Below are 17,673 nucleotides of genomic sequence, written 5' to 3'. Positions count from 1 at the left end.
TCAATCACAGAAGTAGCTAGTCTCCCACCAATAGTAGCTGCCAATAATTCTAATCTTGCTATGGTTGATTTCTTTATAGGAGCAACTCTTGTCTTGGCTTATACTAACTGCACATTAATGTTTTCTCTTGTAACAGTTCTAAGAAAAACTGCCGTAGCATAGGCTCTTTCACTTGCATCACAGAACACATGTAGACTACAATTTTCTGAATCTCCTTGGATACATCTAGGAAATGAAAGTTCTTTCAACAAAGGCAATTCACCTACCCACTGTAAAATTTTCTTCCTTACTGCCCCTGGTACTTCTTCGTCCCAACTTAATTCCAATCGCCAAATTTCTTGCAAAAGGATCTTTGGATACAACGTCACTGGAGAAGTAATCCCTATGGGGTCAAATATCCTATTTGCAAACGACAAAATAACCCTCTTAGTAAGAACTTCTGGTATCAACCCGTCGCAGCATTCTGGTCTTATTGCCAAAGTGTCAGATTTCGTTTCCCACTGTAGACCTAGGACTGGTACTCCGTTGTCTTGCTCCATCTCTCCAAAAGAAGTGTGCTCCCATCCTCTCAGCTCAAATCCAGCTTTCGCCATTACTTGAGTACTTTCATTAATGAAGTGATGAAGCTCCTCTTCATTCCTTACGCTGGTAACGCAATTGTCCACATAAAAACACTTCGAAAGCTGAGCGATGACTTCTCTGGAGTATTGGCTTTTTCCTTCTCTTTGTTTTTCCATTTCTAACTTAAGATGATGTTCTATCACTGCACACAACAAAAATGGACTGCAGTTCACACCAAAAACTACACGCTTGTGACGAAATATCTTTTCGTTTCCCTCCTGGTCAACCCACAAAAATCTCAAAAAGTCACGGTCTCTTTTACAAACACTAATTTGTAAAAATGCTCTCTTGATATCGGATACAACTCCGATTCTATTTAACCTAAATTTTATCAAAATTGAGGGTATCATTTCGATCAAATTAATGCCCTTCTCTAAACACTGATTCAATGAAGGATAATTTTTCTCCCTGGCTGATGCATCGAAGACGGGACGTATTTTCGTCGTACTGCTTTCCTTGACTACATGGCGATGAGGTAAATAATGTCCTTCTCTATCCTTTTCTTCTGGTGGAACTTCTTCTATTACCCCATCATGTATCCATTCATTCAACACTTGTTGATAGTCTTCGTAACGGTTTTCCTTCTTCAACTTAGCAATGAGTGTATTTAATCTTCTTTTGCACATCTCAATATTACTAGGAAGTGTAGGATGTCCTTCTATCCAAGGTAACATTACTTCGTACCTCTTCTCCTCATTAATAGCTACGGTCTTATTAAAGTAATCCATTACTGCTTGCTGAGCTTCTAATTTTGTCTTCTTTTCAGCAGGATCTGTGATACCAAGAACATCTAACCGCCATAAATCCGCTATAGATGCTTCTTTACATAACATGGACATCGTTGCCATAGACGAGAATTTAACATCACCACGTACTTTAACTTTGCCCATTAAAACCCAACCAAGCAATGTTTCCATAGCTACCAATCCGGACTTCAACACAATTCTTTTCCCAGTAAAAAGTTTTCCTGCAATGTCAGAACCAATTAAAATTTCTATCGCGCCAGGGTTCCTGTCGTAAATTTCTACACCAAAATTTTTTAACTCCTGTATCCAAGGACCTTCAACTACTGACGTCACATTGCTACATATTGTATCTTGGTTCAGCGCTTCAAAATTGCATGCATAATCTCCTTTCAGACTATACAACCTAACTTGATAACAACTATGTTCATAAGGTGCAGAACAAATACCTCCAAAGAGTGCATGCATAACACTTTCTTTTTGAACACTTTCGTATCCCATTTCCAATGCGGTAGCTGTTCGAATGTACGATCGTTGGGAACCTGTATCTATAATTGCTCTTACCTCCCTTTCTCTCTCTTGACCCCTCACTTTTACATCTAATGTTTGCAAAAACGTTTCGGCATACACGTTATTAGTTAATGTATTTTCAATAACCGGTTTCGTTACACTTTGTTTCACTGTACCGTCATTTTCCTTGTTACCTTTTGGTCCCTTGCACATAATGTATGAATGTTGTCCCTTGCACTTGGCGCATTTTAATTTTACTCTACATCTACTGCTAACATGCCCCGGTTTTAGACATTTGAAACAACAACCTTTTGCTTTTAACACCTTTGTTTTTTCCTCGAAAGACCAGTTACGTGCCTTCGAACACTCTTCGGTAACATGAAAATCACTACAAAAAATACATTTCTCTGGGTCACCTTTACAATTAACTAACTCTGCCGCTGTTGGAACAGTTTCTGTGGGACTACTTCGATCCTTCCTTTTCTTTATCGCACTGGAAGTATCTTTCAAATCAAAGCCTGCAACTGCAAGTGCTATTCGCTCTTCACTTTCAACTTCTTTTCTCACAAACAACATTAAATTTTCCAGTCTATTTTCCACTGTAGATTCTCCATAGTTCGTAGTTCCCCTTTGCCATGCTCGCAAAAGTTCCTCAGGTAAACACGATTCCACTAGTGGGTACAGCATTGCTGCGCATTTGTCTGTCGTCACTCCTAATGTACTTAATGCTCGTAATTGTGACTCAATTTTGTCGTACAAGGCACTGAGTTCTAATTGCTTATTACTGTTCAAATTGCTTAACACCAGTTTTAAAAGTTCCCTCACATACACTTCTACCAATGTATCTTCACGACCGAAACGTGACTTCAAACCTTCAATCACTTTCGGATAGTTTTCTTCACATAACGGGAAACTTTCAACAAATTGGCGTGCTCTTGAACCGGGTAGAGTAGCCTGAACTAAATATTGAAATTTGTCACTGTTTGCGATATTCGTGTCCGCATCGATTCGATTGAACTGACTCCAAAACGGTAACCAATTCTTTAAGTCACCATCAAACTTCTTCAATTCAATTACCGGTAACTTAATACCCCGTTTCTTACCTTCTGTCGAAACACTGTCTGTATCACGAGTTGAATTTGATGCATGCTTATCGATCAACTCTTGAACTTTCGTACGAAGACTATAAAATGTCAGAACATACTTATCTTGTGCTTCTGTTTCCTGAATCAAATCATCTTCTTGGAATTCTTCTTTTAATAACAGTTAAATGTATTCATTGTGTGCTTCATCAACTACCCTGTATTTATCCTCCAATAATTCGAAGTTCACTTTAAGTTCGTCAATATTCACATTCGCGGCATTACAGCACTGTTCCACATTTTTTGCGATTTTTGTAAATACAGCTCTCGCCACTGGACTCACTCTTTTTGCCTTCTCCATTATTTAAGTCGTTCTTCAGTCGTGTCACGGTCGCCAGATGTTACAATAAAACGTTAATATTATATTATAGAAGGCAAAAAATACTATTTTTATTCTAACATTAGCACTTGCCCTACAGCTGATACAAAACGAGCGAGCGAAGAACAAAAGAAAAACAAAAGAAGAACAAAACTCGGCACAAATGTTGCCATAACAATTCCAACAGTAGTTAATGTATTACTATTTTTATTTTCCTAAATATTAAAGTAGTCTACATCATTGTAGTAATAGGAGTCCTGTAAGAAGCGAATACATGCCACTTCCCATCTGAAGATTCATTCATCGTCGAACAAGATGAAACGCGTATCCACACACAGACACACACACACCTATACACGTATTTGCGTACTTGTTATCTCCGAGTTGGGAAACCGACTTGTTGTAACCAATTGTTCATAAAAAACTAAAAGAAGTACAATAACGAGTGTGAGATCAAAATCCATGACTTTTATTGGTATTTGTGGTGGGAAAACACTTATGTATCTATTTCTGACAGTTTCTTGGGAAATACGTGTGGTGCCGTACTATATTTATTGGATCCTGGTGCCAACATCACCTGTAAGATGTAAATGGCACCGGTACCAATAACATATCTGAATCATCTAGTGTTACACACTCACACACTATTAGCATTCTTCTACAGAATTGCAGGCGTTATGAGAACCTCTACAGTGTTGAAATATTTCAGTCACCTGTAGTTTAAAATAATAGCAACAAGTAGAAAAGTACACGCAATTTTGGGGGAATAAGTCTTCAAGAATTTAAAAGTATGTAGTAAGAAACTACATAGTTGTTTATATTTAATTTACCAGATATTCGTCAAGTGAACTTTCCACACTACTCCTTAAATCTGGCAACCACATTAAACAGGGAGACTCTCTGTATGTTTGGTCTCCACTTCGCTTTATCGGAGTAGAAATGGGTATTTAAAACAAGTTCTATCGGGAAAGAAACAGTTCGTAAACGTCGAGAGGCAGTTCGAGGTTTGCTATGTCCACAACTGCTCGCTGCGTTTGCTAATAAACGCTCAGAAGAATGTATCCACCTTTTCGATTTACTCTCCCGCCATTCAAACAGTTCCTTTACCTTCTACGTGACGATGACGTAGAAACATTCATTCTCCTTTTATATCACATTCGTCGATAGAAAGAAAAAGCGTAAGATAGCAATTGTTTTGAAGGAAAAATATTAACAAAGAAACATAAATAGGATGTGCTGAGAATTTTAACGCATAACTATTTTATGTATTTTCTTGCTAAGTATGCTAAGTAGACGTTCAATTTGGGACATTCAAATTGCTTTTAAGATAGACGAAACGGACTTTTGATCAGGTTTTGTACTGACCAGATCCAACATATGAATTTAAATGTATGGCATATTTGACACTTTAAGGAACAACTTAATTACATTGAAACATGAGCGCACATTACAAAAATTGCACATTAGAATATGACTCTTACAATTTTTTTACAGTTCGTACGTAAATTCAAGAATTTGAAAATATCCTTGTAATGATCCTAATGATTGTGATAGTTAATTCTTGTGGCCATCATTCTTATATTACTGAATGCGTCTCTAATAAGGGAACTTACGGAACTGTAACATTTCGGTTTGAATATAATTTGTAGCCTTGTAGGACATCGAAAAATAATCGACACGTACTTTTTCGGTAATCCTGCGGGTTTAAGGTCCCTTATTAACCCTTTGAACGTTAGGGAAGATTTTGAAGCATAGACAGAAAACAACCATTTAATGTAGGAGAAAACATACTCCCAGGGAGCTTTCAGGACAGCTGATTCAGAATCTGACGTCACAATTAGAAACTTCAAAATGGCGGATCCAATGCGGTGGTTACAATTACAAAAGTCTTCTGGTTTTAAATAGTTTGCCGTTAGCAAAGTACAATCGTAGCTGGCAGGGGTTACTGCGAATAGATTGCAGAAATATTTGAAACCCCTTTCTGCACTTAGTTTAACGGTATGTTTGATTAAAGTGAGTCCCTTATCTCTCACTATTCGGGGTGCTTGTTTAACGTGAGTCCCCTCGCCTCTCACTATTTTGGGTGCTTATTGAAAGGGAGCCCCCTCGCCTCTCACTATTCGGAGTACATACTGAAAGTAAGACCCCTCGCTTCTCACTAGTCGGGATGCTTATTTTAGTTATTTATAGTATATTTGAGTATGAGTTAAACCTCAAAAGAGTTTCTCAAAATAGAAACCATTCCTGCAGTGCCAACATGATTTAGCATTTTGATGTATTCTTCTTTAGGCCATGGAAAAATGTCTTGCACATTTTTCTGACATTGTCCTTCTCTATAACATAAATTTACATCTCCGTAATAATATAATTACGATCCAATCACTGATTCATAATCAGCTTTCTTCTCCCACATTTGCAAACATTGTTAAGTATCTGAGGTACGAAAGCGGATATTTTCATTAATAACCACATGCCTTTGCAATCCCGTAACATTTTATTTCAAAGATTATGCAGCATTTTGCAATTTGTGAGCAATTTTTGCTGTAATAAACTGTGCGTTAACTATGTTTATGCATCACACATCTTTTTACGAAATATCATTACTGTAAAACGTTTTCTCAATAAATTGATAATTATAACAATTGAGGATATACACTAAGAAAAAAATGTAGTGTACTTAAAAAGATAGGTTACATGCGTAATTCCTGTAGTTTTTGGACTTAACGAACAGCAGACGTATAACTGAAAACGCATGTTTTATAATACTTTCTGGATAAGTGTTCCATCTATACGTACTTTTTGTATGAAACAATGTATGCGGTATGGATCTCACATACAACTGGACGTATATAACATATAGCTGACGAAGGTAACATAAGTATATGTATGCGATATACGGAAAACTGTTAGATGTCAGCATGCTCCGTATGCTCCATACGGATTTCTATAGTAAGCAAGAGGATACCGTATATTTGTAAAATATACCGCTGTCCGGAGAACGGATTTTTCTCCGTGTATGATAGTCTGTTATACTGACAAGCGAGGGAACTCACTATAAACAAGCACCCCGAATAGTGAGAGGTGTAGATATACACTTTAACCAAGAATCTTGTTAAAATAAGTACAGAAAGGTATTTCAAATTTTTTGCAACCTTCTCCCAGTAGCCCCTGCCAACTACAATTGTTCTTGGCTAATTGCAGACCATTTTAAACCGGAGGATGTTTGTAATTGTAATCACCATACTGGGTCGGCCATTTTGAATTTTCTAATTTTGAAGTCAGATTCTGAATCGGCTCTCCTAACTTTCCCCCTGGCAGTGTTTTCTTCTACATTAAATAACTTTATTCTGTCTATGCTTCAAGATCACCCCTAACATTCAAAGGGTTGTTTCTACTTTTAAACCGATACCATTACCGAAATAAAAAAGTAAGTGTCGATGTTCCACAAGTCTACAAGGTTTCATTAAAAACGGTAAGTTTCACTTGTGTAAGTCTCCTTGTGAGATAAACATAACCATAAATGTTTAATCTGTCTCTGAAATTAACTTTTTAGATTAACATTTATATAAAACATGCATTTTATCTAATGTTTGATAATATAACGCTTTTTTCAATATTCACTATCGCTCCCGTGCTGCAGAACAAATAAGTTGTTTAACGTAATCTCTTGTCGTGCGAAACGTACATGGACAACTCATGCGCCTCTGCAGCTAGATTGTTTGGTTGCTTCGGATTTTAACATGCCTTTTGAGCACTGAATCATTTGAGACGAACTTTTGGCTTACCATCATGTCCGAACCCATTCAATTCCCACCGGGAATGTTCTTGATTTCAGTTGAGTGTCCCTATATGAGACATGGACCTACTGATTAACGTGGAAATCGAATGATATATGATGGAAATCGAATCAAACCCGGATCTTACACCGAACGTTCATATGTCTACTATATAACAATAAGGGAAGTGTGTGTGTGTATATGCAGCGTTTTTCTTGGAAAATTGCAAACTTGTGAGGTGAAAGTGGTCGAATCTGAATCACATTCTAAATGGGTTTTTGAATTTGTATCCGAGATCTGGTTTTGAATCTAAATTGGAGATATAATTCTTTTGATTCAGCGTGTTGGTAGAGAATTAATTTCCCTCTCTTCTCGGCATTTGAATCATATCAATATTGGTAAATGAAAAGTATAGGTAACATAGCGAAATAGAACATTTATATTTCGTAACAGGTAATTTCAGTGAAATTAGGTTTGCCATCCTTTCGGCGTTTGCCGAGCATGTTCGACATTTTATGATTTTTCAATGTCCATACGTCATTTCAATTATTTTTGAACAGTCTAACATTTAATCATATTTCTATTTGTTCAATATTTTGCTTTAAAAATTAGTGTTTATCAATTGCGTTAGAAAACTGTCCTTCATTGGTTTTTAAACAAATCTTTATTAAAATTGATACTCGAAAATGTGTCGAAGTCCAAACTTCAAATTTAATTTCCTCTAACTGGGGAACTAAAAGCCTGCATATCATAGTATTTCATATGAGTACAACGTTGTCAAGATTTACAATCATGCCAAGTTTGATTCAGATCAATTAGTTTGGTTGAAATCGTATTGTATAACTCCCCTTGATCTTTCAGAAGGTAATCAATCAAAGACGAAACTATAAATGATAGAAGTTCTTAAACGGTTTGCGTTATGTAAGTAGTTAAGCATATAGCCTAGGCCTAATAACTCATTATGTGTCCCTTATTTTATATGAATTCTTAGTCTAGAAAGAAAATTTAACTCTTGCTGAAGGGTGCTGATGGAAACTTTTTAGAAGTAACAATAGCATTGAAATTTCCAGTGAACTTAATCAACTTTATTTTGCAATTTTAGCAGTACTGTAATGCTGCGAGTAAAGACTGTTTTACTAATGAATGTTTAGTGAAAAAAAGCTCATTAATATAGTCAATTACGGGATCGGTCATTGTACTAAAATGCACGTAGTTACATGCACATTAATTATGAAGTATTTTACAAATACTTAAAAACAACATAATGCATTACTTCGGTCAAAAGATGCTGGCTGGGGCAACTACAATTCTGATCCAAGAGCCAATGCAGATTCAACATCATCCAACTGAAAGAATGTCCACTGTTCGACGACTTCGATGTAATAATCTTACAAAATCAAAGAAGAAAGAATGAGATGAGAACAATTATTGCCCAGTTGGTAACTATATTTATATCCTTCAGCCCAATCAAAACATCAAATGCAGACTTCCCACTATCACATCAGTACAACAAATATCATAATAATAAATCACAGTATGATGGTAGATAACTGACAAGAATTGAAAACTTTGGGTCAAAACCCCGTCAAGTCCAAAACGTGAAAGTGTAAAGGAGATGATAGCTTTACAAGGGTTTCTCATGATCAGATTTTCTTCAAACGTTGCACCTATATACTAGACCGAAAATAAACCGCCACATATTCTTTTTCTTTTTGTCGGAAAATAGGTTAAAAGGGTCTAAGGTCCCCGTGATTAAAATGGGCACAATAAAGAAACGAAACTCGGCCAATGGAAGGATGACTTCAAAGTAGGAAATACAGGTTTTGCCGTTTTAACGAGAGAAGGTTTACAGGGGGCAACGGGCCCCTTCGAACTCACAAATTGCTCCGCAGAACATTCCTTATGGAAATTGGATTTCGGTGGAATTGCTTGAAACCGTGATATGTTGTAGATATGGTGTTCCTGAGAAAAAGTCTCAGTGAGCACAACCACAAATCACTGAACATTTGGCTATTACAGGGCCATTTTGTTTTAAAATAGCCGAAGAGAACTACGTTTTGGATTCCGGTAAAAATGACTAAAACCGTGATATCTGGTACCTATTGTGATTCTGAAAAAAAAATCGTAATGGGCAGAAGCGCCAATCACTGATAGTTTGGCCACTACAAGCCCATTTTCAAGAAATCAGCCTAATATAGTGATATTTTGGATATCGATGAAAATTACTGAAACTGTGATATGTTGTAAATATTGTGATTAGGGATGCGCACGAGTCGAGTCGACATTTAAGGCGACACGTTTCGAAGATCAACTCGAGACAAAATATAGGAGTTAGAATATACGCACACATCAACCAGAACATTATGACTACCTACCTAATTGTTAGTATGTCTACTTTTGGCATGGATAACAACGGCGACGCATCTTAGCATGGACGGAATGATCCTTGTAGGTCGCTGAAGAGAGTTGGTACCATACGTGCACAAGCAGGTCACCTAATTCCCGTAAATTCTGGGGAGGGAGCGATGCACCCTGACGTCACGTTAAATTACATCTCGCTCTTGTATTTCTCGAACCACTCCATCACACTTCTGACCTTGTGACATGGTGCATTATCTTGTAAAAAATGACAATACCATTGGGAAACATGGTCATCATGAAGAGGTGTACTTTTTTTGCATCAGTGTGCGATACGCCTTGGCCGTCACGGTGCCTTGCTCGATCTCCGATCGAGAATACCGTTACCTTCAGCTTTTTTAAAAAATGGTCGTATCGTGACCAAACGGTCAGTGATGGATGGTTGTGCCAATTGAGACTTTTTCTCAGGATCAGAATATCTACAACATATCACTGTTTGAAGCAATTCCACTGAAATTCAGAATAACGTTACCTTCTGGTGTTTTCAAAAATTTGGCCCTGTAGTGGCCAAACAGTCAGTGATTGGTGATTGTGCTTATTAAAACTTTTCTCAGTAAAACAGCATCTATAACATATCACAGTTTCAGTCATTTTCATCGAAATCCAAAATATCTCTATCTTGGGCTGCTTTCAAAAAAACGGCATTGTAGTGGCTAAATGATCAGAGATTGGTGATTATGCCCAATAAGACTATCTCTCAGGATCACAATGGTTACCACATATCACGGTTTCAGTCATTTTTACCTAGATCTAGAATGTCGTTATCTTCGGCTGTTTTCAAAAAAGTGGCCATTTAGTGGTCAAACGGTCAGTGATGGCTGGCTGGTTGTGCCCATTGGGATATTTTCTTAGAAACACAATATCTACAACATATCATTTGGTCTGAGTTTTTTGTGACCGACCAAATCGACACAGACAATATTGATCGAGATTTTTTGTGAGTTGGTGTAGAGTTTCATCGCAAATTCTTCTGCACGTGCGATCGTCTCATTCACATTACCAGATCCTATGTTATTTAGCAAGTATGATTTTTTACAATATACATTCCATGATTTCTGTTTCCTAATGTCTGCGAACTGACTAGAGGCGATTTGGAGGATATTTTTGTAAAATGTGTGATCAACTTTCTAAACAGGGCGTGCTAGCGAATTTGACTCTTACAGTCCATGTTCTATTAAAGGAGATACAAGATTTATACGAACAGCACGTATTTACTGATGACAAATCAGGAGAAATAAGGAAGGCCGAGATTAGTCAAATTCCTCAACATTGGAAATGTTTATTGATTTGCCTGAAAACAAATCTGACCTCGCAGCATTTCTTTTTTTAGAGCTGATCAGGTTCTGTAGTCAAACAGTTAGTTAACACATCGGGTGGATTTACAGACTTACTTTCATCACAGGGAGAAGACCTACCGTTTCTGAAATATAATCAAGAATAGGGTGATACGAGGATAATACATCGATGTTCTTGTTTTCGTTATACATTTTTAAAACAATTAAGTCGGAAGAATATGGACTTCTATTAGAACAGCAATTAAATTACAATTTATTCCAATGCACACAATCGTGAATGATGTCAACGATAAAATGCCTTTCCTTTCCGGCATTCCTTGTACTGAGTGGAAGCGACTCCACCAGTCAGTTCAGAAGAATTAAGAAAAAAACCTGGAATGTATATTGTAAAAAAAAATCTTACATGCTAAATAACATAGGATCTAGTAATGTGGATGAGACGATAGCACGTGCAGAAGAATCTGCGATGAAACTCTACATCGACTCACAAAATATCTCGATCATTGGTGTGTGTGACGATTTGGTCGGTTACAAAAACTCAAACCGACTTCCACCAACGAAGGATGTTCTAATGCCCAATATCAAATGAGCACACCTTCAAACATACAGTTAGCGGCACGTCAGCGACTCGAATATTAATCTCCTTAAAGTCGTACTTTTTGGTTGGAAAACTACGAATGGAAAATTGGTCCCCAAATGGACCACTCAGGAGTCTATGGCTAAAAGTTGCCCAGAATTAGTCTTGGACATGTAAACATGCGTGGGACACAAATATTGCCAGTGTGTGCAGGCTTCAGTGGAGTGCATGGAAACCTGTAGTTGTAATGGTAACAAGTGTTATAACTTACTTATAAACACTTATGTACCAGAAAATGATTCCTCTGGTGAGGATTTAAAAAACTAAAGAAACATGTAATTTTGCGCAGATTTGATATGATAATGAAGAATATTATAATAGTTTTGCTTGTTTCCAGTAATTAGTAAGTATTTAATGAAGTTCGATGTGATATTCTCATAAATTACATACAGATAGAGTTATTGAGGTTTCTGCAAAAACTTTTTAGTGACCATTGAGAAAATACAGATTATTCTTGATTTTAGAAATACCCTTTAGGTGTACAACGATGTTATCAATTACCCTATATATCACCTGTAAATGGTGTTTGAACTCACTTAAGACATCTTTACATATGTTCTTACCTTTTCATATTTTCTGCTTTTTCATTATGGTAAGATAAACAATTTTGTTAGAGAAATAAGGAATTATTTCAAAGACCGGAGGAAATACTGCACACAAATAGAGTTGAAAATCTGAATCAACCAGAATATGAGCTGTAAATGGATTTTAACACTATAAAAGATATCAGTATTTACCTCAAAATTTTGGGATCCTTAACACACGTTAGTATCAAGTGACCGGACACCTAGAAATGATCCCGACAGTGCAGTATAGCTCAAGGGAGAAGGGAGAGGACTGTTCTTCAAATACTGGCAAAAAATCAGCTTTTATCTTGGAAACCAAAGCATTATTGACTGACGTGAGATGAAATTCAGTGGCGCCATTCGGAGCATCAGCACTCCAATCAAAGTGCACTTTCCATCAAAATTACCTCGCTGTACGACTGTTTTTGGAAGTAAACCTAACAATATTGGTACGGTTGGAAAGATTATTTAATGCTCGATACAGTTAATTAGGGATGTTTGTTTTCATATCACATCTCATTGGGCAGATACTGAACAAGAAAGAAAATATTAATTACAAAACATGTCAGTTTTTAATGTTTACGTTACATTTTTTGAAAATCAGTTGTGTCTATTCAAAGCACGATTAGACAAAAGCATAAAGCACTCCTTAGAGATGAAACCGGATAAAGAAATTCATCAATATCTTGATTAGTTTCGGAGATATGTTTTTTATTTGAAATGCTCATTTTTTTAGCTTCAGTAGATGAGTGAGGGGGTGTACGGGAGGACCTTCCGCTCACATCAAGCGACCGGTGGTCTAGAATTGATAAGGATAGGGGACTTGATAATTTATGACCACCGATTGCTTTTACTCTCTCTGGTTGATCCAACATCATATTTTGGAGACTTTATCCAGAATCTTCCTCCCGACTAATACAATTTATTAAATTGTATGTATTTATAAAAGTAAAGGAGTGACAATTACCCTCTATGCCCTCCCAAAATGTCGTTGCTGGTGGTGAGGATTTTTTTCTTCCAAATAATCGTTTTTTTTTGGACGAAGCTTAAATTTTAATGAATTAACTTAAAATTTTGCCATTCCTAATAGATATGTTTGTTATTATTTTCGTTTCATGTTATTAATGACTAGAGTAGCCTTCTAGCCTTCTAGAGTGTGTCTATATACTGTCATCAGCCATAAAATGACATCGCTTCACTGCTATTGAAGGAGCAGGAAACCTTCCCAAAGCTATGTAACTTGTCATTTGAAAAGAGCTATTATTCCGGTTTCAATATCGATCTCAATACAGGGAGAAAACCGTCAGGGTTATCAAGAAGCGGGTTTCTGGAATTGATTCGACATCTCAAGAATAGGTCCCATTTTCTTTGTTAACGCTTTTCTGAATCGGAAGTAGTAGAAATCAACATTTTAAGGTTTCCCCACTGATTACCATAGTAACAGATAGCGACAGGCGGTTTTCTAAATTAATTGAGCATCTGAAGAACGTATACCCTCTTCACTCTCTCTATCTCTTTATTAAACCTTAAGTGATTAAGGAATTACTACTGCTTTTAGTGTCAGTATTGATCCTAATTGAGATAAAACTGAAAGATATTTATGATAATTGGTTTTTCTGTGTTCGATTCAAGGTCCCAAGGATCCATCCCATCTTTGACCAATTTAAATAGGAAGTTATCAAAATAGACAGTTTCTGGTTTTAACGATAATCTCCAAAGAGCAAAAATGTATATATATATATATATATATATATATATATATATATTGACAACCCACTCAATTCGTGCCTAAATTGAGGATGCAAAATTGAGTTGAGCAGATCGCCCTCCACTCACCATCTAGAATGAGTGAGCAAGTATCTGTTTCATATGCGAGATGTTTCAAACTTAACACATAACAACTGGGGATTAAGTCGTAATGATAACACATCAATGTCAATTATTGAACAACTGTATTTCTTATTAAAAGAATGTAGCTAGTGTAAATGTTGTGAATTAGGACGGATATTCAGAAACTTTGTCAGATGAGTAGCGCGTATCGAGCATTGAGCAATTGTATCCTGAATTGGAGTAACACATACCTTTCTGTTGTCTTCAGGCGACGTTTTTTTATGACCTCCGGGGTTGTTAAGTTGATTTCAGTATCGCCAGGTTGATACTGTTATGGACAGGTGTCGCTGGTCAATTGATACTTTGCATTGAATATGGCCTCTCTGTCAATGCTCCAGATGAACTAACGTTGGCTGTTAGTCTTTCTTCAATCGCCTGATCACCGATGTTGTGATTGAATTCTTACGGTGAATCACATTCAATCTTTTATAGCGATAAACTCAAACTACTTCGACGAAAACGTAGAACTTCTCTCAAAAGCTTCGAGCTTCTATCAAAGCCGTCGGACTTCTATCTCAAAAGCGCGATGACTTCTCTCCCAAAACCCGATGACTTCTCCCAATGACCTCCTGTCCCTCGGTTTTGTTCGGATCTTGATTTCCGGAATTCTGCGGCGCCGTCTGCTGTCAGACACGTGTGACCTCCTTTCATTCGGAAAACAAATTCTTTCCTCGTGTCAAGACTCAAAAACTGCAACACTCGACACGCACTGATTTCCCGATTCTAGGCAATTTCCTCATATCCGTGAATGTGTTTGATGTTCACAAACATGTTACAATTACGATTCATGATTTTTACAGAATGTTATAAATGTTGTGGTTAACGCATTTCATAAATTTCCTTCCTGCATTCGCAGACTATCCATTGTGCATTTTGTTTACTTTATCTGCTGACAATAAAATGCTACGATTTTCCCAGCTTGCGTTAACCTCAATTTTAACAGTTGTTTTCCTTCATCACATAATTTCTAATATTTCACAAAACCCAGTATCCTTAAAATAAATAAAGTTGATCATTAAAATAAAATGCTGATACATAAAATACGGGCTCTGCCACAATATATACACTCTTATCTCGGCAGTAAAAGCGAAAATGGTAAAACCGAATACTACTTCCGGTTCCATTGTTGATTTCCATAGAGTAAAAACAATAATATATAGTGAACTTTTTATTGTGGATTCAACGTCCGAAGAACATGTTATATTCCTCTATTGTAATCGAAAGCAATATATCTCCTGCAGCCGGTTTTAATATTGAATGTGCATAGTCTACTGTATTCACATTGTGAACGAAGTACAGTTGTTCTCTCTACTACAGTATTATAATATTCATTGTAGCTCATTTCCATCGCAAGTAGACCACTTGAAACGAATTTTGATCGTTGCGATTCTCAGGAATTTTATCGTCCTGATATGCGAATTTTCAGCTTTAGTAACACCATAAATTGTAGTATTTGTCCCTTTTCCTCTCCCATGTATTGCCGTCTCTCCTACAATACAAAGTTTTCAGCAGTGATGGCCTATTTTTCCAGTAATGTTCTTTTCTTTTCTATTATTCTCTATGGGTTCTGCTGAGTGAGGTCCCTAGTTCTATTACGCCAAATGAAATTTGTGGTGGACAAACATCGTGTCCATGGGTTTGCTCGGGGTTCTTCAGTTTGGTCCCATTTTCTTCATTCCACCACTTCATTCATTACTCACATTATTGTCCCCTTTAGCCTAGCCGGGACAAACGTGATACGTAAAAGTGAAAATGATACGTTTCATTCCCTATGGGCTGTTTGGTCTTACGTTTTGCACAGCTACGGTCGCATTTTTTCAACACAAATATTTTCAATAATTTTAGTTTTCTCCTTTAATTCCCTTGTAGCTAAATCGCTTTCGTTACTGTCTTCGATACCGAAAACCTGGATTCTAAAAACACGAATCATACAACTCAATAAACTAAATTAACCAAGGCTACTATTACGTATAACCGCTACCTACAAATAGCTTTGAAGCACCATCGTACGAAGACAATCAGATATAGTGGATTGCCTGCATGTCCCAGGTATGCTTCTCATTTGCATGACCTTGTATAGGACTACCGAGTAGTCTCTTCTTAAATTGTTATAAATGAAGAGTCCATGGGAAAAGAGGGGATGCCCATTTTAACTATTTTTTTGAGGAAACAATTTAAAAAAAAACAAAACATTTTATTTCCGAAACTAATCGTGAAAAATGCTTCAAATTTGATTTACAAGTTCTTTATTATATGTTAACTATCTTAAAAATCTTATGTTCGACGTATATTACTGTGAGTAAAAGAATACAAGAAAACTGACATGCGGTCAGTATCTACTGAGAAAAACCGCTCTATTTCAGGCAAAACAATGGATAAAAGAGGCGATTGTTTTTTAAATTATAAACAATATTATTAAAAATATATTGCTTTCATTGTTTATCATTTTTATTCTACTTTACTCCGCTAATTACTTATTTAGGATTTACATATAGAAGGCTTGAGCACACGGGCTGCATAAGACATTCAAAGCTTGCAGATCCTGCCATTTTTCTTCGAGATAGGCAACTTTCCTTTAAGAAAGGGGAAAATATATGAGCAGAGGCAACCCTCTTGACGGGATTGATCGCATGTGGGTTATATCTGACCAATATCCAATGTCGTGGTGATTCACTGCCTCATCCAAATAAGTTTGCCTCGTCTGTGAAGAGAACGCTGGCTGGGAAATGCGGATCTCATTTGTATTGTGACAAAGCACAATTGGCCAATTCCATGCGCCGGTCTGGATTATCCTCTGAAAGGTTGTGGACAAGCTGCAGCTTAAAGGGATGCCACTTGTTCGTATGGAGACTCCTCATCACGGAAGCACGTCATACGCCTGTTATCGCTGATACTTGTCTTATGCTGCGCTTCTTACTTTTCACACTCGGAGCAAGCACCATTGTGGATGTTTCCTCATGTGTCGCGGTTCGTGGGAGACCTGATCGTGGTCTGTCGGCAACATTACCAGTTACACTGATTTCCTAATGAGGTAGCTAACGATGTTGTGGCTTATTGCAAATCTTTCGGAGTGGCGCGCGTTGAAGTCCTGAGCAATCACACGACAGCTTCTTTCCCCAGACATTAGGATGATCTCAATTCTTTCCTGCTCCCTTAGTACTATCTCGCTCTACCTGCAATGAGAAGAAAACCTGCTAAATTTGAAGTGTCACGGCTTTCTTGTAGCGTTTGTGCCATGTCGCTCTCCCTGCAAGTAAACAGAAAACCACCAATTTTGGGGAATCATAACTTTGTAACAGAATATGATAACGCATTTCTGCTTCCAGGACTGCATTCTTCTACAAACACAGTGTTAATCGATGTGTGAAGTGTCTACTTTCTTATTTAAAAAATAACCTTAATCCAAGATGGCCGCAAATCACCACGCATGCATCAATCGGTATCTTCTTTATACAAGTCCTCCTTCCACTAGTCAGATTAGCTCTAGTCATGTTTGTTTTCAAAATAATTTACTGTACTAAGAGTTATGGACCACCCTGTATATTAATTCATCAATATACCTCTATTGCAAGCATGTCCGTGACAGAACAATATCACGGATGTATAATATGATTTTTACAATCCGGGCCTACTTTTCATTTGATTTTTCGTCAAATCTGATTGTAGTGTATATGCAGGTATTTACGCTTTATTGTAAAGTGTTATTGTAGTAAGTTACAACATTCATAGTTTGCAGTTTAAGCGTCCAGCTTTCCG

The 17,673-nt window shown here is 37.0% G+C and overlaps 1 protein-coding gene across 1 annotated transcript; it reads right to left on the bottom strand.

Annotated features, from left to right (window-relative positions):
• Positions 1 to 98: 98 nt before the first annotated feature.
• Positions 99 to 16,859, bottom strand: LOC145682910 (uncharacterized). Its single transcript, XM_081754271.1, has 2 exons — positions 16,835 to 16,859; positions 99 to 3,127 (listed from the first exon to the last, which is right to left on the bottom strand). Exons 1-2 carry the CDS (start codon positions 16,857 to 16,859, stop codon positions 99 to 101), a joined length of 3,054 nt encoding a protein of 1,017 aa, XP_081610397.1.
• Between the last annotated feature and the right edge of the window lie 814 nt (positions 16,860 to 17,673).

Source organism: Thermobia domestica, chromosome 4 (assembly GCF_964235325.1).
Source record: "Thermobia domestica chromosome 4, izTheDome1.hap1.1, whole genome shotgun sequence".
Classification (NCBI taxonomy): domain Eukaryota; kingdom Metazoa; phylum Arthropoda; class Insecta; order Zygentoma; family Lepismatidae; genus Thermobia; species Thermobia domestica.
The sequence above is the reverse complement of the archived record's forward strand: the minus strand, read 5'-3'. Positions and strand labels throughout refer to the sequence as shown.

Bases quoted from the DNA above. Each gene is read 5' to 3' on its own strand.
- LOC145682910 (XM_081754271.1), bottom strand. From the start codon at position 16,859: ATGGTGCTTGCTCCGAGTGTGAAAA. The intron at 3,128-16,834 runs GTAAGAAGCGCA...TGTTATTAAAAG, and splicing joins GCTTGCTCCGAGTGTGAAAA to AAGAATTCCAAGAAGATGAT.